The following is a 22,888-nucleotide window of genomic DNA, read 5'->3' as shown; positions in this document are numbered from 1 at the left end:
AGCATCCGCGAACAGAGAACCCATCCACACACGCATCAGCATAAGCGAACAGAGAACCATCCACCACACGCATCAGCATAAGCGAACAGAGACTCCATCCGCCACACGCATCAGCATAAGCGAACAGAGAACCCATCCACCACACGCATCAGCATAAGCGAACAGAGAACCCATCCACCACATGCATCAGCATAAGCGAACAGAGAACTCCATCCGCCACACGCATTCAGCATAAGCGAAGCAGAGAACCCATCCACCACACGCATCAGCATAAGCGAACAGAGAACCCATCCGCCACACGCATCAGCATAAGCGAACAGAGACTCCATCCGCCACACGCTTCAGCATAAGCGAACAGAGAACCATCCACCACACTGCATCAGCATAAGCGAACAGAGACCCATCCACCACACGCCTCAGCATAAGCGAAACAGAGACTCCATCCACCCACATGCTTCGGCATAAGCGAACAGAGAACCCATCCAGCCACACGCATCAGCATAAGCGAACAGAGACTCCATCCAGCCACACGCATCAGCATAAGCGAACAGAGAACCCATCCACCACACGCATCAGCATAAGCGAACAGAGAACCCATCCACCACACGCATCAGCATAAGCGAACAGAGACTCCATCCACCACATGCTTCGGCATAAGCGAACAGAGAACCCATCCACCACACGCATCAGCATAAGCGAACAGAGACTCCATCCACCACACGCATCAGCATAAGCGAACAGAGAACCCATCCACCACATGCTTCGGCATAAGCGAATAGACTCCATCCGCCACACGCTTCAGCATACGCGAACAGAGAACCCATCCACCACATGCTTCGGCATAAGCGAATAGACTCCATCCGCCACACGCATCAGCATAAGCGAACAGAGAACCCATCCACCACACGCATCAGCATAAGCGAACAGAGACTCCATCCACCACATGCTTCGGCATAAGCGAACAGAGAACCCATCCACCACACGCATCAGCATAAGCGAACAGAGACTCCATCCACCACACGCATCAGCATAAGCGAACAGAGAACCCATCCACCACATGCTTCGGCATAAGCGAATAGACTCCATCCGCCACACGCTTCAGCATACGCGAACAGATACTCCATCCACCACATGCTTCGGCATAAGCGAACAGAGAACCCATCCACCACACGCATCAGCATAAGCGAACAGAGACTCCATCCGCCACACGCATCAGCATAAGCGAACAGAGAACCCATCCACCACACGCATCAGCATAAGCGAACAGAGAACCCATCCACCACATGCATCAGCATAAGCGAACAGAGACTCCATCCACCACACGCTTCAGCATAAGCGAACAGAGAACCCATCCACCACACGCATCAGCATAAGCGAACAGAGAACCCATCCACCACATGCATCAGCATAAGCGAACAGAGACTCCATCCGCCACACGCATCAGCATAAGCGAGCAGAGAACCCATCCACCACACGCATCAGCATAAGCGAACAGAGAACCCATCCGCCACACGCATCAGCATAAGCGAACAGAGACTCCATCCGCCACACGCTTCAGCATAAGCGAACAGAGAACCCATCCACCACACGCATCAGCATAAGCGAACAGAGAACCCATCCACCACACGCATCAGCATAAGCGAACAGAGACTCCATCCACCACACGCTTCAGCATAAGCGAACAGAGAACCCATCCGCCACACGCATCAGCATAAGCGAACAGAGAATCCATCCACCACACGCATCAGCATAAGCGAACAGAGACTCCATCCACCACACGCATCAGCATAAGCGAACAGAGAACCCATCCACCACATGCTTCGGCATAAGCGAATAGACTCCATCCGCCACACGCTTCAGCATACGCGAACAGATACTCCATCCACCACATGCTTCGGCATAAGCGAATAGACTCCATCCGCCACACGCATCAGCATAAGCGAACAGAGAACCCATCCACCACACGCATCAGCATAAGCGAACAGAGACTCCATCCACCACATGCTTCGGCATAAGCGAACAGAGAACCCATCCACCACACGCATCAGCATAAGCGAACAGAGACTCCATCCACCACACGCATCAGCATAAGCGAACAGAGAACCCATCCACCACATGCTTCGGCATAAGCGAATAGACTCCATCCGCCACACGCTTCAGCATACGCGAACAGAGAACCCATCCACCACATGCTTCGGCATAAGCGAACAGAGAACCCATCCACCACACGCATCAGCATAAGCGAACAGAGAACCCATCCACCACATGCATCAGCATAAGCGAACAGAGACTCCATCCACCACATGCTTCGGCATAAGCGAACAGAGAACCCATCCACCACACGCATCAGCATAAGCGAACAGAGACTCCATCCACCACATGCATCAGCATAAGCGAACAGAGACTCCATCCGCCACACGCTTCAGCATAAGCGAGCAGAGAACCCATCCACCACACGCATCAGCATAAGCGAACAGAGAACCCATCCGCCACACGCATCAGCATAAGCGAACAGAGACTCCATTCCTCCTTTACCTGATTCATCCACTTCGCGCTCCTTTGCGTTTGAGTCCGACATTGTTGTTATTCGAGCCGGGTCACGGAAGCAAGCAAATAGGAAGTCATAAAATATTAGATCGATTATCAAATATCGAAACAATATGATTCTAAGCTAAGGAAGGTGTGGTATTGCGGCTCATCCATCCCTCCGTTGATAGGTCTGTCCTCCCCGCAGTGAGGTTTCCCCATGTATATTCACGAACTCCCTCATGATGAGATCGCCCAATGCTCAAACAATACACCAGAGTATCCCACAACAGAGAGGCAGACGTTTCAATAAGAGGTCCGAGCAGAGCAAGCGAAGCATACAGCAGCGGGGGTGTGAGGGTGTGGGTGGTGTTGCAGGCAGCGACGATATACTTTCCTGGAGATGGTGGTGGCGGACGACGTGGAGGGCGGACGGGGGGAAGAGGGCGGGCGCCAAGGAAAAGGAGCGGTGAGGCGGGTTCCGGACGCCGGAACGCGAAAAAAAAACCGGATGCAACCACACTGGAGTGTGGGACGCGTCAGACGCCAACCACCCAACCACCAGGCGCCTGTCCAGCAACCCATCGATCCATCGCCCCCTCTATTGCCAGGCGAAACTGTAGAGGTATGTCGTATCCGCTGTTCTGCCCGTTGGTGGTGGGATGACCAGGCGAGCGACACCCGGGAACTGCCGAATATCGATACTGGACGATGACACCACCCCATTGGTATTGGCAGTGAGCTGCAGGGTCGCCTTCTCGGGCCAGTCGACACCTGTGGTCGTCAAGAAGAATGCGTATCTGGGGAGTGTGGTCGAGTCCAGGCCGGTGCCTGGGAAGGTGAATCGACGAACCCACATGCTTTGATCAGCGCTGGTGAGCTTCACGAGGGCGTTGGTTCCCTTGTCGACAACGTACAGCGTCGAACGATTGGCCAAGTTTGAGAATGCATTGATGTCAGCCAGCGTCGTGTCCAGGGCGAAAGACAAAAGGGATGCGCGTGGTATGGTTGATGAAGTCTGAGCCGCTGGCACTGGAGTGAGATACTCCATCGAGGGCATGCGCGAAGCAAAAAACAGCAGAGTCAGGATCAGCACGACGACGATTGCGACGTACGACAGGTCGTTAGAGGGCATTGAATGTGATTTTGTCTGATGAATGGCTGGATTTTTTTGCGACCAGACTCGATCGGCCTGTCAAAGAAAAAAATGAAGCCACAAAGCAGAACGATTCGTCGATGAACACTACGGTAATTATCATCATTGCCATTATCGTTTGTATATGCTCTGTGATGGCGAGCGGTGGGGTTGGTTTATACTATTACTTTTACATGCAGTCATCATCGAGCGGTAACTCGAGTAGTAGCAGCTCGAGTTCACCTAACACCAGCAACACCACCAATACCAGTGGCAGCAGTAGCAGTTCACCGAGCGCAACGGGTACCGGCTCCGGAAGCAGTGGCTCGAGTGGCTCGGGGTCTGGTAGTAGCAGCACTCCCAGCACCAGCGGGACCAGCGGGACACCCAGCGGAACAGGCAGTGGCAACACAACGTCCACACCGAGCACGACTGCACCGGCATCAGGTAGTACCCCGCAGCCGACGTTTGGAGCGTCATCTTACACCATTTTCCGAACGAACGACAATGCCGCACGCGGCCTTGCGACTTGGGGTGGACAGACGGCGGATGGTACGGCTGTCGTCTACTGGGACTACTCGAATGGATCCGGGCAAAACTTTGGATACGACAGCACTAACCAGCGTCTCATTGACCAAACCAGCATGAAGTGTCTCGCACCCACCGGTGGAACGAGTGCTGCTGCTGGCAGCGCCATTGTCATCAAGACGTGTGATATCACGGACCAGTCGCAAACCTGGACGAACAACACGAGCAGTGGATCGACATGGACATGGGGACCCGACAGCACCAAGTGTCTTGATTTGCAAGGTAACGGTCGAAGCAACGGGACGGTTCTGGATTTTTGGACGTGCAGTGGTGGGGCGAACCAGAATTTCTACTTTGGACCGATGCTTGTTCCGGCAGCCGCTAGTGCTCAGTGCAGTGCAGCCGCCACACCAGTGACCGCCGTCGCATCGACCAATTCGTCTATTGCTCCGGGTACAAACATTGCCTCATGTACGGTACTGACATCACCCGATTCCATGCATTCATTCATTATGCAGCAAGACGGTAATCTGGTGCTGTACAACAACAAAACCGGTGCCTCTACATGGTCGTCAGGTACGAGCGGGCAAGGTAAGGGTCCATACACAGCGTCGTTCCAGACCGACGGAAACCTGGTTGTGTATGACTCCACCAAGACTGCTCTGTGGTCGTCGCAGACAAATGGACGAACGGTAACGGCACTCACGATGCAAAACGACGGAAACTTGGTCATCTACAACGGGACATCCGCTGTCTGGGCGACCGACACGATGGGTCAGTAGGCAATTGAAGCCAGTCCCTGTAGAATCGAATGATTGCAAACTCGAAAGCACCGATACTCGAAAAAAAATGAAACCACAAAGCAGAACGACAAATCTCTTGGTGAGCACACCACAATGAGCATCTTGATCGTCATTATTGTCATCGTGGTCGCATGCATATGCTCCGCAATCGCTCTTGGTGGTGCGGGTATGGGCTACTACCGGAACGCGCTCGCAGTGTATTATCCAACCCATACCAGCACCGCTCCTGCTACAAGTGCAGTCGGGTCCGTTTCACAGCCGACTTTTGGTGCTCCAACATACGGTATGTTCCATACGAGCGACAATGCCTCGCGAGGTTTGGAGGTATCCGGTGGGCAGACGGCCGATGGCACGGCTGTGGTTTACTGGGATTACTCGAATGGAGCAGGACAAAACTTTGGATACGACAGCACTAACCAGCGTCTCATTGACCAAACCAGCATGAAGTGTCTCGCTCCAACCGGTGGAACGAGTGCTGCAGCAGGCAGCGCCATTGTTATCAAGACGTGTGATATCACGGACCAGTCGCAAACATGGACGAACAACACGAGCAGTGGATCGACATGGACATGGGGACCCGACAGCACCAAGTGTCTTGATTTGCAAGGCAATACCAGGACAAATGGTACAGTGCTTGATCTGGCTGCATGCACTCCAGGGGCTGCAAATCAAAACCTGTACATCAGCAAGCTGGCAGCTCCCGCATCGGTGTATTCGCAGTGCAGTGCTGCGGGGATGCCGTTCAGTGCCGCTGCATCGACCAATTCGGCATTGTCACCAGGTACGAGTATGTCGTCGTGTGCTGTGTTATCCTCACCGGATTCTTCTTACGCCTTGGTCATGCAGCAGGACGGAAACCTTGTGGTATACAACAACAAAACCGGTGCTGCTATATGGTCGACAGGAACGGGTGGTCAGGGAACAGGGCCATATACAGCGACGCTTCAAAACGATGGCAATCTGGTCGTATTCGACAGCGCCAAGAAGCCTCTGTGGGTCTCACATACCGATGGACGACCAGTTACGGCGCTCACGATGCAAAACGACGGAAACCTGGTCATCTACAACGGGACAAACTTGGTCTGGGCGACAAACACGACAGGCAAGTAGGCAGGTGGGAATGGATCGACGCATGGAGAGCGACCCGGAAAACTGACCCTGGATGAAAAAAATTCCTTGTGCAATGAGTAGCCAACTTATTTTCTTCTATGGCAGCTGATCCAACCTACTTGAACGTCGTCTACAACGGTAATGTAGACATTTTGCCGGGATCGTCCACAGTGGACTATGGTCTCGGTGACCTCACTATTGCTAACGTTGTCCGCATTGGCTCGACCACTGCGGCCACCTCCACTGCCAACTCTGGTGCTCTTAGTGTCGCTGGTGGTATCTATGCCGGCAATGACTCGTACTTCAACGGCCGGCTCACCATCAACACCACCGACTCGGTCAGTGCCCTCACGATCAACGGTGGGTCGGTTTTTAACGGCGTGATCTCCATCACTGACACCACCAATGCCACTTCGTACACCACTGGGGGTTTTAAGACAGCCGGAGGTCTCTCGGTCCAGCAAGATGCCTGGATCAACCGCCTGTTCACCACCCAAATCACTTCGACCGGAACAGTGACCATTACCGACACCACTCCCGGTACGTCGACTGCGGGTGCACTCGTTGTCTCTGGCGGCATTTCGGCTGGTGGATCGACGTATTTGGGCAGCACTCTCGAAGTCGCCAGCACTGTCACGCTCGACAGCACTACCGACTCGACCAACACCACGAGTGGAGCGCTGATCGTTGCGGGTGGCATTGGGTGTGCCCAGACCGTCACCACTCAGAAGCTCGGTGTGACCGGACTCTCGACCCTGAACAACCTCAATGCATGGGGAAATGTGCAGTTCACTGGATCGACCTTCACTGCATCCAATGCCGTCAGCTTCACGAACACCACGGCATCCACTAACCCGTCGACCGGTGCGCTTGTCGTCTCTGGAGGCATCGGTGTCGGGGATAACTCGAGCTTTGCCGGTATCATCAGCCTCACCAATACTACTGACTCGACCAATCTGACCAGCGGTGCTCTTCAGGTTGCAGGAGGAGCTGAGATCACCAAGAACCTCAATGTCGGCGGAAACGTGAACGTTAGCGGCAACACCACGGTCCAGGGCAACCTCACTGTGCTTGGTGCCTCGACCACTATTACGAGTCAGACGCTCACAGTGAACGACAATTGGATTCTCTTGAACGCCGCTCCTGCTTCGCTCTCGGATGTGGGTATCGTCATGCAGCGATACCAAACGGACAGCGAGACTGGCGCTGGTGATGTCACTAACGCCACTCCCGACATTAGCGCAACCGCCCAGGGCTCGACCAGCAGCACCACTATCACGCTCGCTGCGTCTGACACTGCTGCCACCGACTACTACAAAAACTGGTGGATTCGGATCATGAGCGGCACCGGTGCCGGTGGTATCCGCCAGATCACTGGCTTTGATGCCACCACCAAGATCGCCACGGTCGAAACGGCCTGGGTCACTCAACCCGACAACACCTCAGTCTACGGCCTCTACTACAAGACCTATGCCGTGTCCGCTTGGATCGAGACCACTGACGAGTTCCAAGTGGGTTTCACTCCTAACGACCCCACCTACCACTCCAAAGCCGGGTTGATCTCTCGCGGCACCTTCCATGCCAAGAAGCTGATTGCGGATGACTCTGTGCAGACCGATGCGGTCAACGAGCTTACCCCCGGAGCCGGAGTTACCATTAATGGAGCGGTTAACATCTCCACATCAGGTGCCGTGACTGGAATCAACTCGATCAACGGCAACACCGTGCCCGTCACTTCCGACATTGCCATGAAGGACGACGGTACGACCCCCTCGAGCTCCACGGTCATCTCCGGCACCACCACTCACGGCAGCTACATGATCCTTGTCCGTGACAATGTGTCCAGCGGAGCGGCTGCCACCTTCATCATGAGTGCTCGCTCTGGTATCTCTGGCACCGTGCAACGACTCAGCAGTGCAAAGGGATCGAATGGTGAGTCGCTAGAGATTACATGGCCTGCGAACGGCCAGCCCACTCTGGGATTCCAGACACTGGTCAACTCGCCTTCCGGTGCCACGATTACTTATCATGTACAGGTCCTGTCGGTGTAAGGACTCAAACCTTTATTCAGTGAATGGGTCAATCTCATCGATAGGGTCGAAGGAATCGCAAACATGAAGCTGAGCAGACAAGGCCTTGAATTTTTCAGCACCACCGGTGTCACCTAGACGGGCGGCCGTGCGGTAGCGGTCTCGAGCACTCAACAAGCATACTGGGAATCCACCCAACCCAAGTTCATGATAACGTGCAATAGCTCTGAACGCTGGTGCAAATCTCATGCAAGCAGCTTTGGTAAAGTGGCTGTAAGCGATATCAAAGTTTTGATCCACAACAACACCACCGTAGAAGAACATACCGACCCAAAAGTGACCGAGAGCGGAGCCGCGGGCAGCGCTGTCGTTGAAGAGGGTAAGTGCTCTCTCACAGTCCTTTGTGCAGCCAGCAGTACCATAATAATGATGCATTCCAATGGCGGCAGTGGCATTTGAATGACCTCTGGCGTGTGCCTGCTTGAGGTACTCCAAGCCCGTAGATGGGTCTTTTGGAATGTCATTAGCGCCAAAAGAATAACGAAAGCCAAGAATAAACTGAGCCTTCTCGCAGTTGTTATCGACGGCCTTTTGATAGAGTACAATGGCGGTTTTCGTATCGGGCTCCGTCATGCCTCGGCCGTAGAAATGGAGTTCGGCGAGTTCAAACTGGGCTTCGGCGTGGTTCTTGGTGCTCGCCATAGTGAGCCATTTGGCTGCGATATTGTAGTCGGTATACCATCCATACGACCCAGGACGGGTATGGATGACGCCGAGCTGATACTGGGACTCGGTGTTTCCAGCGTTGGCTGCGCGCTCAAAAGCAACGATGGCCATGGGGACATCGCGACGGACCCCGAAGCCATGCAGATAACACTCGCCGAGATTGTGGGTCTGTTTGATGACATTGTCTTCGTCCGAATCGCTTGCGGCCAAGAGAAGCTTGAATGCCTTGGTAAAGTCCACGGAGACTCGGTCTCCCTGGAAGTATATGTTGCCAAGGCGGGCTTGAGCTTCGTGATAGCCACCGTTGGCTGCGACAGTGAAGAGGTGTATAGCTTCTTGGTAATTATCCTTGCCTGGCTCGGTAATGGCCTTGGTTTCCCAGAGAGTGCCAAGAACGTAGGAAGCACCAGGGTGACCTTGTGCTGCCGACGCAACGAGGGTATCGATCGCACCCTGGACATTCTTCTTGATGCCACCAGCTCCCTTGAGCATCATCCGAGCGAGCCCGAACCGGCCGTTTGGGTTGTCGTTGTTGGCAGACTTTTTGTACCAAAAGACGGCCTTTCGAAGGTCCTTTTTCGAGCCAATGCCGTTTTCGTGAAAGTAGCCGACAATGTACTGGGCATCCGAGTCTTGTCCAGAGAGGGCTGCAATGTGGAAGAGGGATGCTGCCTTGTCGTAATCCTTGTCGACTCCGTAGCGGCCATAATAATAGATTTCACCCATCAGGTAGCACGCCTTGGGATCGCTCGCATCGGCAGCGGTCTCCAAGAGCTTGAGCCCCTTGGTGGCGTCGGCAGGGGTGATAGTGCCGGTGAGGTAGATCTCACCCAGGGTCCGACAGGCATCGATGTTTCCACCGTTGCTGGCCAGGTCGTACCACAGGAGAGCACTCTTGACGTCGGTATCGATTCCAAGACCGTTCCTGTAGAGTTCACCCAGCTGGAAGGCTGCTTCGGGATCTCCAGCGAGGCCGGCACAGAGGTAGAAGGCAAAGGCGACTTGGTAGCTCTGGACAACACCGAGGCCGTAAAAATGGCAGTCGCCGAGGATCTTCTGGGAGCAGCGGTGGTTGGACCCGACGGCAATGTTGAAATGCTTGACTGCGAGTGTGTAGTTTTGGGGAGTTCCCTTGCCATGGAAATGAGTCCAGCCCAGGAAGTGATGGCCCTGGATGTTACCCTTGGCTGCGAGTTTGGTGCTGAGCTCGAATACATTGATGTATTTCTCGGCCGCGATGTAATGCTCGATCATGGCGATCATGGAGGGGATGTGACCCTTGTCCTCGAGTGCCTTGATCGTTCTGAAACCTTGAGCCGAGCGTTTGGTGGCGGCTCCCCATCCCTTGATCGAAAACATGGCCTTGATCAACCCGAGAGTGTTCTCCTTGTCGTCTAGGGGCTCGGTACGAAGGTGCTTGAAGTATTGGTCAAAGAAGGCAGGCTCAAGACGGACTCGAGCGACGGCAACCTGATCGTCGATAGTGTCGATGTCGATGCGGGTAGCTGCTGCGAGGGTGCGCTCGGTGACCTGGGCAACGATTTCCACTGGGGAGACGCAAGTGGTCATGACCTTGAAGAACTGGTGCCATTGGGCCTTGAGATCACTCTTGGGTGTAGGTCCGCTGAGATCGGCAGCGTTGATGTAGACCTGGTAGATGTTACGAATCTTGGATTGTGCAGTGTCCTGGCAGGTGACGGTGGTGAGGTGAACGAAGGAATCCATTTTGGAGGTCTCAGATGAGCAGAGGTGTCCAAGACATCCAGACCGGATCGAAGCGGGCCTGGATATATATGCGTTTCTTGGGCGAAGCTGCCTCGAACGCCGCGGCGACCCCCTTGCACGCACCCAGATCGGGAAGGCGCAAGAACCGGCGGGATCCACGTTGCTCATGCACAACCCGATAGGCCTCGGGGTTATCTCCGCCACATTCACTGAACTCGATTTCAATGGTGTGGGAGACACGTGGGTCGGGCAGTTGCGGCATGTCCAGACCAGCCGGTCGTTGAAAGCGCGGAGTGATGCAAAAGCCGCTGACGTTGGTTGGTGCATTGCAGAGGACGAATCGGATGTTGGTCGCACAGTGGAAGAGGGGGGATACGATACACTGATACTCGCGCACATCCATGGCGGCGATCGTTGCTGCGATCTGCTGGCGGCGCTCGAGGAGATCAAAGCTTGGATGGGTGATGCAGTCTCTGAATACGAGCAGTTTGGGGCGATTGATGGTCTCCCATATCTCGACAATGAATACACCCCGGTCTCGGTTTCGGTTTCGGGTCGTAGGAGTGTGTGATTTCTCGATATCGATATCGAGAAAGGTGACGGTCTCGCCGTCGTAGAGACGGGGTGTGTCGTCAAGATAGAGGAGGAATGGCTTGAAATGGGTGAGCTCAAAGAAGCAGCAGTCTACTGGTGCGGTCATTGCGGTGGATGGTTGTGTGAGGGCCTGGTTTTCCATTGGGTGATCAGAACGCAGCATACGGCACATCGTTCTCGTCGTAGCCGGGGATTGAATCACCGTTCTGACTGAAGGATGTGTATCTGGGAGGCACTGTGACGGAAACCGCCGTCGGGGCAACGACCGAGCTGGATTTGGGTGCGACGCTGCTACTGCCGAAGAGGCCGCTCGAGCTCAAGCCAGTGCCGATGCTGGAGCTCGTAGACCCGGAAGCATTCAGCTTGTTCTCAATGTACCAAGTGCTGGTGAAGAAGACAAAGGTGAGCAGCAGCGAGAGGGCAAAGTCCTTGTTGGCCACGATGATGATCAGGAAGAAGACAAGGACGCGGAAGATGGGGTTCTCGAAGACGACAGTGGCGCTGGCGGTGAGTTTGGGAGCGGCAAAGCCGCCGTACAGGAACAGGAAGAGACGCAAGAAACCGCTAACCCATTTGTTATCGAGCACGGCGAGACTCTGGTTGATGAGACGGTCAGCGGACTGAAGGATGGTGGCCATTTGGTGGATGGGTAACTGTATTGCTGACTAGAGGATGAGAAAAAAAGACAGAGAGATGAAAACATAGAGCATGAAGAGCAGGACCGGGCGACTGGTCCAGAGCAGATTCCAACGGGTATTTTCGGGCAGTTGGTCTACAGTTTCGAGCAAGTCGTGAGCGAAACTGCGAAAATGCTGCAGTGCGTGTTTGGCGGCGGTGTGAACCAAGTCAGCCGCCGCGGGGGTAGAAGTGTGTTGGGAATCGGTTTCGCTCAGATCTTGACCCATTTGTTAAGCTGAGCAGAGAAAATCAGATGCAGAGTGACCGCACCGTTGGTGGTGTCGATGGCGGTAGGGGCCGAGCCGGCAGCAAGCGAACCACCGGTGATGCTCAGGGCAGTGATCGACTGGGTGATAGTGACGTTCTGAATCTGGCCATCGACAGGGTACTGGGGAAGGGCGATGGTGAGAGCGGCCAAGGTGCCAGAGGGAGTGACCAGTGCGCGAGCATTGGTAAGCTGGACGGTCGAGCCAGAGACGGGAGTAAAGACCTTGGGTGCAATCAAATCACGGACAGGGACGTCCACGGTCTGGTAGACGATCGAGTAGGGATCATGGGCATACAGCTTGCTGAATCGGCTCTGAGACATGGTTGGTTAGCTACCGAATAGGCGAGAAAAAAAAGTTGCTAAACCACCTCAAGGCGCTTCCTGAGCATATCGGGTTCGGTAGTACTTTGGAGCCACGGGCTGACGACATTCTGGGGCGGGGGAAGCGAGCCGCGAATGTCATTGTTGTTCCACTTCTTGGGCTGGCTGAGAGTGATGCCGGACGAGAACTGGTTGAACAAAAAGTTCTGCTGGAAGGCTGGGTCGTCGGGGTGGTCGAGTAGAGCGGTAGAGACGCCGGTTTGGAGGCCCTGAGATTGGACTTGGTCGATGGAAGGAATGGTGGCCGCATCCGGACCAGAGGCATCCGGGGCAGGCGCCGCTGGAGCCCACGCTGCCAGCGGCGAGAACGTTTCGGTTGTGGTGGCCGCCTGCTGGGCATAAGACTGGTAGAACAGGACACCCGCGATGGTAGCGATAATGAAAATGTACATCAAGGCAGAACTCATGATAGCGCGATGACGTTCGGAGGGATGGCTATTACTTTACACAGACATTTTTTTTCCTTCAAGCGGAAGAGCAGAATTGGCGGAGGTTCTGGGTTCCGCATCCGGGGCAGACGGGGACGACAATCTGGCTCTGGTATCGATCAGCACCATCGCCGGAAGGCACGCGGATGGATTCAATGTGGAACTGGTTGGACGACAGCTTGTGGGTCTTGCCGCAGATGGGGCAGGCAAAATCGACTCGACCGTTGGCATCGACCGGGCAACCACCGTTACCACCGCGCTTACCCTTGCGCTTGCTGCTTCGTCGCTTCTTGGAAGACTTTTTACCACCAGGCTGGCGCTTGGAGTGCTTGGGGTACTTCTTACCACTACCTCTGCCGCGTTGTCTGCTGATTCTGCTTTTGCGGCCACTGCCTCTGCCGTGTTGTTTGTGGACGCTAACCCTGCTCTTCTTCTTGCCGCCAGACCTTGCGACGGAGTTGCGGTAGTGATGGTGGTTGTTCAGGTCCTTGGTGCTGCTGTAGCGAACGAGGGAATGACCATGGCCTCGGCCAGACTTAGACTTTGATCGTCTGCGCTTACCGAGAGAACCCTTGCGACCACTGAAGCTCTTCTTACCACCCTTCGATCGCTTGGAATGACGCTTTCCACTGCGCGATCGACGCTTGGTTCGGCGGGCACCACCAGCAACGGCGGGGGCGGTCGAGGCGATGGATCCCGGAGTGGGTGTGAGTTCGGTAGAGGTGGTGGTATCAACACTGGACATTAATTGATGTGCGGGATGTGCTACATAACAATACACAAAAAAAATTCAGCTTGCCATTTTGAGGGGTCACTGAAGGATAGACAATGGCATACAGCTACTTTAGCGGCAATGCCGGCTTTGACGGAGCATTCTTCAACAACGGCAGTATCACGAATTGCACAATCGACATGTCCGGGGGAGTGGTCCGGGATATGAGCCTGCCCACGAACCCAACGGATGCGGCCAACAAGGCTTATGTCGACCAGCAGCTCAGTATCATCACGCAAATATACAGTGTGTCCCCACCCTGTATCGTGAATCTGCCTTATGGGTCGTATATACTCAAGTTTCAGTCACCGACCGATGCAACCAAGCCCACGGCCACCTTCCTGGCATCAGTGGGTCCGCAGGATGCTAGTGTCCACCGACTGAGTCAGGCTCCGGGTACAATCGGTCAAAGGCTCGGAATGCATGCGATCAATCGGACACTGTATTTCGAAGTCATCGGGGATAGCTCTATTCACACATATCAGCTACGAGTCATGTGAATGATGCTGGGCACGTGTTAGAGTCCGAAGGGGACTCAACGGCAAAAGAAGAAGTGAGCTCGAAGTGAGCTCAGGGAAGGCAAGGGTAAAGTCCGAAGTGGACTCGGAGAGGGAGCGAGGGAAGCAAAGATCCGTTCAAGATAAGACTAGTCTCGAAATGAGACGTGAGGAACACTCAGAGAATAAAGTAGAAGGCACTTTATTTAGTCCTATTTTGAACGCTGAGGTTCGACTACACATCGCGGGGGTCAGGCTATTTATAGACAAGTCCGGACTTGGCAGCGAAGGGCGGCCAAGGGAGGGAAAAGTGGGCGATCGAGCAGGGCGAAGGGGGCGATGCACGAACGAGGGCCGAGAAGGACCACCGAGACAGGCAGAGAACCAAAGCGAGGGAGGCGCAAGCAAAAGCGAAGCACCTGGCAGGAGAAACGTGCAAAGGCGAAGCAATGTGACTCAACGTCCAAGAAGCGGATTGGTCAAGTATAAGGTTGGGGCAAATGCATGCGAGATGAACAAGAGATCGGGGCGGTCAGGCAGGTCATGAGTCACCGGTGGTGGGACACATGACCGGCAGCCGAATTGCAACCAATCGCAGCAAGGCGCGTGCACAAACAAACCGGCGCGTGCGAAGAAGACAAAGGAAGCGGAGCAGCGCGGGGAAACGGAAGTGCGGAAGGAGCGGAAATGGCAGGCAAAAGGCGGAAAATTGGAGGGGAACTGCAAAGCTACACACAAACAAACAGAAAGGCAAAAGAACAGCCAAGTGTGCAGTCAAAGTGGAGAACAAGCAGAAGCTATCCCTAACATCATCCCCTTCCTTAGCGACGAACTCCGGGCGTCGCCTTCGGCTTTGAGGGATAGCGAAGGTGGAAGTCAGCAACAAGATCAGTGGCGTGGGAAACATTGGCAGCGGGCTCCCAAGACCGGTCAGTCTCGGAATAGCCCTTCCACTGAACCAAGTACTGTAAGCGACCACGGAAGAGCCGAGAATCGAGAACAGTCTCGACCTCAAACTCTTCCTGGGAGTCAACAAGAATGGGTGGAGGTTCGGGTTGGGTGAACTCGGGAACAATGTCCTTCGTTCGGGGTTCAAGGAGGGATACATGAAAGACGGGGTGGACTTTGAGTGTGGAAGGGAGTTTAAGTTCAAAGGCAACGGGGTTGATGCGGCGAAGAACTTTAAAGGGGCCAAGCTTTTTCTGATCAAGCTTGTTGGAGGGACGAAGGGTGCGGATGTGGCGACGATCAAGAAAAACGAGGTCGCCAACGGAGATGTCGGGAGTGGGGAGACGGGATTTGTTGGCCTGCAAAGTGTAGGACTCTTGGGCAACCCGGAGGTTGGCCTTGAGATCCTCGAGAACGGTCTGAAGTCGGTCGACACGTTCTTCGGCAGAGGGCACAACAGAAGGATCACGGATGATGGAGGGATCAAAAATGGGGTGATGGCCATGGACTGCAAAGAAGGGAGTCATGCCAGTGGAGGTGTTTTCCGAGTTGTTGTAAGTGAACTCGGCAAGGGGAAGGTGAAGGGTCCAGTCGTCTTGCAGGTAATTGCAATGGATACGCAAATACTGCTCGATGACCTGGTTGAGAACCTCGGTCGAACCGTCGGTCTCGGGGTGGAAGGCAGAAGAAAGGGAAATCTTCGTCTTCAGAAGCTCATTGAAGCGCCTCCAGAAGGCCGAAGTAAACTGAGTTCCTCGGTCCGAAACAATAGACCGGGGACAACCATGCAAGCGGAAGATGTGGGAGAGGAAGAGTTCGGCGGTTTGCTCGCCTGTAACCGTCTTCGTGGTGGGCACAAAGTGTGCTTGTTTGGACAGGCGGTCCTTAACCACGAAGATGGAGTCAAAGCCGTTCGAAGGTGGGAGATCCGTGATGAAGTCCATCGACAGGTCCCACCAACGTTCGGAAGGAACGGGGAGAGGGTGAAGTAAACCATAAGGGGAGTGACGGGACGGCTTGGCTCGCTGGCACGCTTCACAATTAGCAATGAAGCGACGCACAGACTTACGAAGCCGGGGCCAGTGAAAGTCCCGGGAGATGAGCTCAACGGTCTTGGCAAGACCAAAGTGACCAGCGGCAGCGGAGCAGTGACGTTGCTCAAACACTTTGAGCTGGAGCTCGGGGGAAGGGACAACGATCAGGTCTTTAAAGTAAAGGAGACCGTCACGGAAGGAGTAATCGCCATCAAGACGTTTGGCGTTGAAGTCAGAAAGAAGGGAACAAGAAAGGGTGGCAGCTCGAATCTCGGAAAGAAAATCGGGGTTCGAGCCGATAACGGTGATGCTGTCGAGAGAAATAGACTCGAACAGCTGAAGGAAGTTGGTGGAGTGGAGGGAGTCACCAGGCTTTATCTCAAAGTCAGAACGGCGACTGAGAGCATCGGCTTTGGTGTTGAGGCGACCAGGGCGGTGGTAAATGCGAAAAGCAAAATCAGAAAGGAATTGGGCCCACCGGAACTGGCGGCGAGAAAGTTGGGAAGCGGAAGTGAACCGGGTGAGGTTCTGGTGATCAGAGAAAACAAGAGTGGGATGATCGGGGTCGGCAGCCATCAAGTAATGACGCCAGGCAGTAAAGGAATCGACAATAGCAAGGAGCTCTTTGTCGTGGGTGTCATAATTCACCTCGGCGGGACGGAATTGCCGAGAGTGAAAAGCAACGGGGTGAAGAGCGCCGTCAGGGTCAAACTGGGAAAGGACGGCACCCAGAGCAAAGTCAGAAGCATCGGGCTCGATGACAGCGGGTTTGGAGAAATCAAAGTAACGAAGAATAGGTGCGGAAGTGAATGAACGTTTAAGAGAATCAAAAGCCTCTTGGGCCTCGGGAGACCAAGAGAAGGTGGAGGATTTGGTGGTGAGTGAAGTCAAAGGACGAGCAAGTGCGGAAAAGTCCTTGACGAAGCGGCGGTAAAAGTTTGCGAAACCAATAAAAACTTGGATGTCGCGAGCAGAAGAGGGAACAGGCCAAAGGGAAACGGCCTCGACCTTGGCAGGGTCCATTTTAATGCCATCGGCAGAAATGATCATGCCGAGAAAGTCAACTTCAGAAAGGTCAAAAGAACACTTGGCCGGATTGACCTTAAGAGAGTGTTCACGAAGGCGAGAAAGAACAAGCTTAACATGCTCCTCATGCTCCAGGGGATCTTTTGAGAAGATCAGGATGTCGTCAAGATAAATGACAACACAGACACCAAGGAGGTCCGAGAAGATGTCGTTCATAAAAAACTGAAAAGCAGCGGGGGCATTCGAAAGACCAAAGGGGATAACATTGTACTCGTAAGAGCCAGATTTGCAAACAAAAGCAGTCTTCCACTCATCGCCCTTCTTGACACGAACCAAGTGGTAAGCATCAGGAAGGTCAAGGTGTGAGAAGACGCGGGCAGAAGAAAGTTTATCCAGAAGATCCTGGAAGAGGGGAAGAGGGTAGCGGTTCTTCTTCGTGATGGCATTGAGGCCCCGGTAGTCGACGCAAAGGCGAAGACCACCATTGGGCTTCTTCACGAAGAAGCAGGGAGCACCAACGGGAGAAGAGGATTTGGAGATCCAACCACGTGCGAGGGCGTTGGTCAGATACTCCGAAAGAGCAGATTCCTCGGCCGGGGACAAAGGATAGACTTTCCCCGGCTTTGGCAAACGAGGTTCCTTTCCATCCTCGGTCCGTACAAACTCAATAGACAAGTCATACGGACGGTGAGGAGGCAAGGAAGAAGGAGGGTCAGACTTGAGGCTGAAAACGTCGCCAAACTCATTGTATTTGAGCGGGACACCTCGAGAGTCAACAGGGGTGCCAGACTCGGCATACACCTTCGTCGTGAGCACGGACCTTATCGACACCGTAGGATACGTCTCCGGCGAAGGAGGACGGATATCCATTTGGGCAGCGAAAATGTCGAGCTTGTCTTCCCGTGCAAGACGGAGAAGACTCGCCGCATTAACGAGCTCAATGTCGGGCGAAGATAAAGCCGTTGGCTCTTCAGAAAGCGAAGCAGAGTCAAGGCGGGAAGAAAGGGAAGGCGAAGTGCCAAAGGAGGGAACCGGTGTAAGGGAAGGACCGGAGGGAGGAGTCAAAGGCGAAGTGCCCGAAGGGGGAGGCGAATAGCCGGAAGGGGACGAAGTGTCCAAGGAGGAAGCAGAGACATCCGCGAGGATGTGTCCATCAGCAAGGCAAGAGGGATCGGAGAACGAAAGGGAGAGGGACTTCCAATTGACAACTGGATTATGCAAGCGCATCCAGGGAAGACCAAGAGTGATGGGAGTGGTGGAGAGTCGAGTCACAAGAAAAGAAATCGACTCGGTGTGGGAACCAATGGTCAACGTCACAGGAACGGTTTGGAAACGAATGAAACCGGCCGAAGAACCATCAGCAAGGGAAACGGAGTAGGGAGTAGAAAGAGGGATAAGAGAGAGTTTATGGAGATCCGCAAAGGCAGGATCAATGAGGGCAAGAGCGGTGCATCCATCATCAATAAAGACAGAAAGGGAGATGGAGACCGGGCCAGAAAGACTCATGACGACAAGGGTGGCCGGAAGAAGAAGCTTATCGTCCGATAATGACGAGTCAGAGGGGGAAGATGTTCGTATCGCCGAACAGACCACCTCGCTTACTTGCGAGGTGCTGCTCGGCTGTGGGCATTTCCCGAGTTCCGTTTGACCAGAACCGGGCACTGCTGAACATCGCGACTGCCGGGACAAGACTTTTCCCCGCAGTACAGGCAGAGACCCTGCTCACGACGTCGCTTTTTCTCGACGTCGGAGAGCTTAGCAGGGCGGACCGAGACAGAGTCAAGGTCCATGGGAGTGGGTGCAGAAGAGGAGGAAGAAGAAACATGCGCGGGAGAATGGTGGTGATGGGGAGCAGAGCGAGAAGAAGGAGGAGGAGGTTGGGAACGGGAGGAGATCTTGAGACGATGGAGGGCATCGTCGTACTCGACCGCTGCCTTGATCAACTCAGGCAGGGAAGCGGGAGCGGGGCGGAGACCGATGAGGTGGAACTTGACCTCAGACTTCAAACCCTCCTTGAAGAAGTGCATCTTGGTGGGTTCATCAGTCTGGACGCGGGCGGCGAGCTGGACGAAGCGGGTGGCGAAGGCTTGGCAGGACTTGAGCTGGACCAAGCGCTTGAGGTCGTTCAAGGCCTTATCTTGCGAGGAGGCCGTGTCCTCACCGAAGGTCGACTTGAGGGCAACTTCAAAATCCGCGAAGGAAGCCGGGAAGCGGTTGGCCATGTAGAAGGCGGCCTCGTACCACTTGAAGGCTTCACCGCGGAGGAAGGAGGTGGCGTACAGGACCTTCTGGCGCTCGGGCGCGAAGAAGGCAGGATCGGCGAGGAAAACCAGGTGGCACTGGGCGAGGAAGGCCGTCGTTTCATCGCGGGAACCTAGGAACTCCTTGGGCTTGTTGACCTGGTAGACCTGGCGGGGAGCGGCGGCGGGAGCTTGCAGATCTTGGATCTGACGATGGAGAGCAGCGTTCTGGGTCATGAGGGCGTTCATACGCTCCTCCATGCGCGCCAGATACGCGTTGAGGTCTGCAGGGGGTGCAGCAGGCTCAGCCATCGGATCGACGAGGGAAAGAGAGGCGAAAGAAGAAGAAAGGCCGGGAAGCCAAGAGGGAGCGTTCAAAATGATGTTAGAGTCCGAAGGGGACTCAACGGCAAAAGAAGAAGTGAGCTCGAAGTGAGCTCAGGGAAGGCAAGGGTAAAGTCCGAAGTGGACTCGGAGAGGGAGCGAGGGAAGCAAAGATCCGTTCAAGATAAGACTAGTCTCGAAATGAGACGTGAGGAACACTCAGAGAATAAAGTAGAAGGCACTTTATTTAGTCCTATTTTGAACGCTGAGGTTCGACTACACATCGCGGGGGTCAGGCTATTTATAGACAAGTCCGGACTTGGCAGCGAAGGGCGGCCAAGGGAGGGAAAAGTGGGCGATCGAGCAGGGCGAAGGGGGCGATGCACGAACGAGGGCCGAGAAGGACCACCGAGACAGGCAGAGAACCAAAGCGAGGGAGGCGCAAGCAAAAGCGAAGCACCTGGCAGGAGAAACGTGCAAAGGCGAAGCAATGTGACTCAACGTCCAAGAAGCGGATTGGTCAAGTATAAGGTTGGGGCAAATGCATGCGAGATGAACAAGAGATCGGGGCGGTCAGGCAGGTCATGAGTCACCGGTGGTGGGACACATGACCGGCAGCCGAATTGCAACCAATCGCAGCAAGGCGCGTGCACAAACAAACCGGCGCGTGCGAAGAAGACAAAGGAAGCGGAGCAGCGCGGGGAAACGGAAGTGCGGAAGGAGCGGAAATGGCAGGCAAAAGGCGGAAAATTGGAGGGGAACTGCAAAGCTACACACAAACAAACAGAAAGGCAAAAGAACAGCCAAGTGTGCAGTCAAAGTGGAGAACAAGCAGAAGCTATCCCTAACAGCACGTCGAGTTGGCGTCGATGGCAGAGCGAGGACCAAGAATGAAGTATGCGGTTGCAAACAGCGTGCTCACGGCTATGCTTCTGGAGCCGACGTATGCCAGCGCAAAGACGACAATCGCCTTTACGACTTTGGTTCTGAACAAGTTGTGGCACCACATGACTTCAAAGTCGTCGACAATGAATCGACCACCGATGCGGCCGAGGAGGACGCATATGGCAACAAGAGCTGGTTCGAAAGCAGATGCCGGATCCTTCATTGATTCTGGGAATGCTTTGTCCTTTTCCCTGTGTTTTTTTTCTTGCTTGGAGTCCCACTCTCGTCAAAGAGATGGTTGTATCGAGGATTGGACCGCATGAGACCCACGGTGAAGTTCATCGTCGAGACCGGGTCCGTGGGGTTGATGTCGAGTTCGAGGTCGTTGTCGAGTTGGCGCGGTGGTGGTGATGCTGGTGGTAGAGGCTGGGTTGGCACAGTCAGTGATTGTGTGGATGGTTTTGGGTCTGGTGAGTGGTCGGCGCTCCATGAAATGAAGAGGATGTTTGGAGGCATGAAGAGATCACACGATACGCCTTCGGAGCAGAGGGATTGTTGGATATAGGCCACACACTCATTGATGTCGTATGCGGGGCATCCTGCCACCATCAATGGTACCTCAAAGTACATATAGAGGCCATTGCTGGCTCGCATGGTCATTTCGTGGCAGCACAGCTCAAGGATCTCATGGTATCGCCGTCGCCTGAGTTCGATGCCGGTGTCGTGAAAGCCTCTGAGACGCTGGGCGAAGTTCATGTTCTGGAGCGACCGCTGGTAGCAGGTGTCGAGAATTAATTCCTTTCGAGATCGTCGTACACGAACCGGTTGAGGGTCCTGTCCATGGCGATGATCTTGTAGTTCCTAATGTTCCCGAGCTTGCCGAGGCGATGCATGATGTAAGGGAAGACGTCTCTGAGGGTGTAGTTCTGGCCGTGGGCATCGCCATTCGGACCAAGTAGCTCGTTCATCAGGGATAGGATCGATACGGTACCGCTGGCACCCGATCGTTTGTTGACCAGCATCGCAACCCGGAACGGGGGTGACGGGTGATGGGCAACCAGTTCATTACGATTCCGGATGTCCTTGCCGAGTATGTGAGTGTACCGCTGATCGCCGATTCTGTAGGTCAGGGATACGTTGTTGCCGTGATCGAGGGAGATGTGTGATTTGTCTGGATGGTCGCTCGGGTCGATGGTGCGGTGCGAGATGTATTCAAAGTCGTGGTGATGCATGGGGTCATGGTAGTCGGTGAAGTGAAAGAGTGTTTCGGACCGTTGGGGCATGGTTGGGTTCCAAGAGCTTCCTTGCCTTGCTCGATGAATGGTGATAATTTTTTTGTTCAGTAGACACAGCCAATCCAAAGACAATGGAAACAACAACGACGGATGACATTACCAATGCCAATATCGAATGGCTTCTTGACATTTTGAGGCAGTGTCTGATCGCCAAATTTGGAGACAACCCCCCTTCAACATCGACCACTTGAGTGGAAGAGGAATGTTTTTTTCTGATGAATATGGTCAGGAGCATAAGTCGTCCATGTCGCAAAGGAAATACGATCCTGTCGAGTCACAAATCGATGAAATCATTCAAAAGACTCGAGCGTGCTTGAAGGCGCTACCACCGAACGTTCGAGAGGAACTTGACAATGCTTTGGCCAACCTCAGAGCACACCAGGAAGGCGGAATGGAGTTGAACAAAGCGATTTCCGATGAAATAGTCCCGAGGGTTCAGTTGAAGGGTGCTGGTGAAGGTGATTCAGGAAGCGGTAGTGGAAGCTCGGAAGGGTCAGATGTCCAGGCGACGAGTTCTGAATTAAAGGTAGGGAGAACCGCTCGGCTCCCCGATTCCCCAATAGGTGATGAACGTATCACTCCTACCAGCGATATAGTGTCTATGTATGAGGTGTCAAATGCAGCAGCGTCCGTTGATCCTGACTTCACATCACCAGTGTCGGGTGAAACTGAATCTCAAGTCCCTGGATCAAATGATGACGATCAGACAAGTGAACCAGCTAGTTTAAGGTCGTCAACCTCTACTGTTCGGCGGGCACCCGTAACACCGCAATCCGGAGACACAACACCCACTCAGGATAAAATCAAGCCGGTGACGCCAACCACACCTATCGACACAAGTTTACTAGATGATGACCTGGATTACAGCCCACCGTACACTCGAGAGAAATTGAAAAATAATAGGTTACAACCGATAAACACTGTAACGGAAATAG

The 22,888-nt window shown here is 54.1% G+C and overlaps 12 protein-coding genes across 12 annotated transcripts; 3 read left to right on the top strand and 9 right to left on the bottom strand.

Moving 5' to 3' along the window:
* Nucleotides 1-525: 525 nt before the first annotated feature.
* BJ171DRAFT_550663 (uncharacterized protein) lies at nt 526-761 on the bottom strand. The gene has a single exon (XM_053113047.1). It carries the CDS (start codon nt 748-750, stop codon nt 535-537), a length of 216 nt encoding a protein of 71 aa, XP_052961455.1. The 5' UTR covers nt 751-761; the 3' UTR covers nt 526-534.
* A 28-nt stretch (nt 762-789) lies between these two features.
* BJ171DRAFT_550662 (uncharacterized protein) lies at nt 790-1,061 on the bottom strand. The gene is made up of 2 exons (XM_053113046.1): nt 869-1,061; nt 790-832 (listed from the first exon to the last, which is right to left on the bottom strand). The coding sequence occupies exons 1-2, from the start codon at nt 1,048-1,050 to the stop codon at nt 799-801; spliced, it is 216 nt and encodes a 71-aa protein (XP_052961454.1). The 5' UTR covers nt 1,051-1,061; the 3' UTR covers nt 790-798.
* A 712-nt stretch (nt 1,062-1,773) lies between these two features.
* Nucleotides 1,774-2,119, bottom strand: BJ171DRAFT_550656 (uncharacterized protein). Its single transcript, XM_053113045.1, has 2 exons — nt 1,927-2,119; nt 1,774-1,816 (listed from the first exon to the last, which is right to left on the bottom strand). The coding sequence occupies exons 1-2, from the start codon at nt 2,106-2,108 to the stop codon at nt 1,783-1,785; spliced, it is 216 nt and encodes a 71-aa protein (XP_052961453.1). The 5' UTR covers nt 2,109-2,119; the 3' UTR covers nt 1,774-1,782.
* A 1,008-nt stretch (nt 2,120-3,127) lies between these two features.
* BJ171DRAFT_624616 (uncharacterized protein) lies at nt 3,128-3,661 on the bottom strand (the record flags this gene model as incomplete). Its single annotated transcript, XM_053115485.1, has 1 exon — nt 3,128-3,661. One exon carries the CDS (start codon nt 3,659-3,661, stop codon nt 3,128-3,130), a length of 534 nt encoding a protein of 177 aa, XP_052961452.1.
* Nucleotides 3,662-4,305: 644 nt separating this feature from the next.
* On the top strand, nt 4,306-6,102 carry BJ171DRAFT_593294 (uncharacterized protein; the record flags this gene model as incomplete). The annotated part of the gene is made up of 4 exons (XM_053114513.1): nt 4,306-4,471; nt 4,712-4,765; nt 5,651-5,773; nt 5,897-6,102. 4 exons carry the CDS (start codon nt 4,306-4,308, stop codon nt 6,100-6,102), a joined length of 549 nt encoding a protein of 182 aa, XP_052961451.1.
* Nucleotides 6,103-6,200: 98 nt separating this feature from the next.
* BJ171DRAFT_624594 (uncharacterized protein) lies at nt 6,201-8,153 on the top strand (the record flags this gene model as incomplete). The annotated part of the gene is made up of 1 exon (XM_053115484.1): nt 6,201-8,153. One exon carries the CDS (start codon nt 6,201-6,203, stop codon nt 8,151-8,153), a length of 1,953 nt encoding a protein of 650 aa, XP_052961450.1.
* Nucleotides 7,899-10,883, bottom strand: BJ171DRAFT_550616 (uncharacterized protein). Its single transcript, XM_053113044.1, has one exon. The coding sequence runs from the start codon at nt 10,749-10,751 to the stop codon at nt 8,166-8,168; it is 2,586 nt and encodes an 861-aa protein (XP_052961449.1). The 5' UTR covers nt 10,752-10,883; the 3' UTR covers nt 7,899-8,165.
* Nucleotides 10,884-11,326: 443 nt separating this feature from the next.
* Nucleotides 11,327-11,815, bottom strand: BJ171DRAFT_593291 (uncharacterized protein; the record flags this gene model as incomplete). Its single annotated transcript, XM_053114512.1, has 1 exon — nt 11,327-11,815. The coding sequence occupies one exon, from the start codon at nt 11,813-11,815 to the stop codon at nt 11,327-11,329; it is 489 nt and encodes a 162-aa protein (XP_052961448.1).
* A 667-nt stretch (nt 11,816-12,482) lies between these two features.
* BJ171DRAFT_593289 (uncharacterized protein) lies at nt 12,483-12,911 on the bottom strand (the record flags this gene model as incomplete). The annotated part of the gene is made up of 1 exon (XM_053114511.1): nt 12,483-12,911. The coding sequence occupies one exon, from the start codon at nt 12,909-12,911 to the stop codon at nt 12,483-12,485; it is 429 nt and encodes a 142-aa protein (XP_052961447.1).
* A 58-nt stretch (nt 12,912-12,969) lies between these two features.
* BJ171DRAFT_624585 (uncharacterized protein) lies at nt 12,970-13,846 on the bottom strand (the record flags this gene model as incomplete). The annotated part of the gene is made up of 2 exons (XM_053115483.1): nt 12,970-13,669; nt 13,776-13,846. 2 exons carry the CDS (start codon nt 13,844-13,846, stop codon nt 12,970-12,972), a joined length of 771 nt encoding a protein of 256 aa, XP_052961446.1.
* A 6,630-nt stretch (nt 13,847-20,476) lies between these two features.
* On the top strand, nt 20,477-21,121 carry BJ171DRAFT_151693 (uncharacterized protein). Its single transcript, XM_053105793.1, has one exon. It carries the CDS (start codon nt 20,643-20,645, stop codon nt 20,979-20,981), a length of 339 nt encoding a protein of 112 aa, XP_052961445.1. The 5' UTR covers nt 20,477-20,642; the 3' UTR covers nt 20,982-21,121.
* A 328-nt stretch (nt 21,122-21,449) lies between these two features.
* Nucleotides 21,450-21,941, bottom strand: BJ171DRAFT_483584 (uncharacterized protein; the record flags this gene model as incomplete). Its single annotated transcript, XM_053108965.1, has 1 exon — nt 21,450-21,941. The coding sequence occupies one exon, from the start codon at nt 21,939-21,941 to the stop codon at nt 21,450-21,452; it is 492 nt and encodes a 163-aa protein (XP_052961444.1).
* Between the last annotated feature and the right edge of the window lie 947 nt (nt 21,942-22,888).

Source organism: Polychytrium aggregatum (genome assembly GCF_025602895.1).
Source record: "Polychytrium aggregatum strain JEL109 chromosome Unknown BJ171scaffold_255, whole genome shotgun sequence".
Classification (NCBI taxonomy): Eukaryota; Fungi; Chytridiomycota; class Chytridiomycetes; order Polychytriales; genus Polychytrium; species Polychytrium aggregatum.
This window is presented reverse-complemented; position numbering and strand designations above follow the sequence as displayed.

Excerpts from the sequence above, each read along its gene's own strand:
- BJ171DRAFT_550663 (XM_053113047.1), bottom strand. The coding sequence starts at position 750 with ATGGGTTCTCTGTTCGCTTATGCTGATGCGTGTGGTGGATGGAGTCTC.
- BJ171DRAFT_550662 (XM_053113046.1), bottom strand. The coding sequence starts at position 1,050 with ATGGGTTCTCTGTTCGCTTATGCTGATGCGTGTGGTGGATGGAGTCTC. Across the intron at positions 833-868 it reads TGTTCGCTTATGCTGATGCG|TGTGGTGGATGGGTTCTCTG; the intron begins TGTGGCGGATGG and ends TATGCCGAAGCA.
- BJ171DRAFT_550656 (XM_053113045.1), bottom strand. The coding sequence starts at position 2,108 with ATGGGTTCTCTGTTCGCTTATGCTGATGCGTGTGGTGGATGGAGTCTC. Across the intron at positions 1,817-1,926 it reads TGTTCGCTTATGCTGATGCG|TGTGGTGGATGGGTTCTCTG; the intron begins TGTGGCGGATGG and ends TATGCCGAAGCA.
- BJ171DRAFT_550616 (XM_053113044.1), bottom strand. The coding sequence starts at position 10,751 with ATGAGCAACGTGGATCCCGCCGGTTCTTGCGCCTTCCCGATCTGGGTG.
- BJ171DRAFT_151693 (XM_053105793.1), top strand. The coding sequence starts at position 20,643 with ATGGCAGAGCGAGGACCAAGAATGAAGTATGCGGTTGCAAACAGCGTG.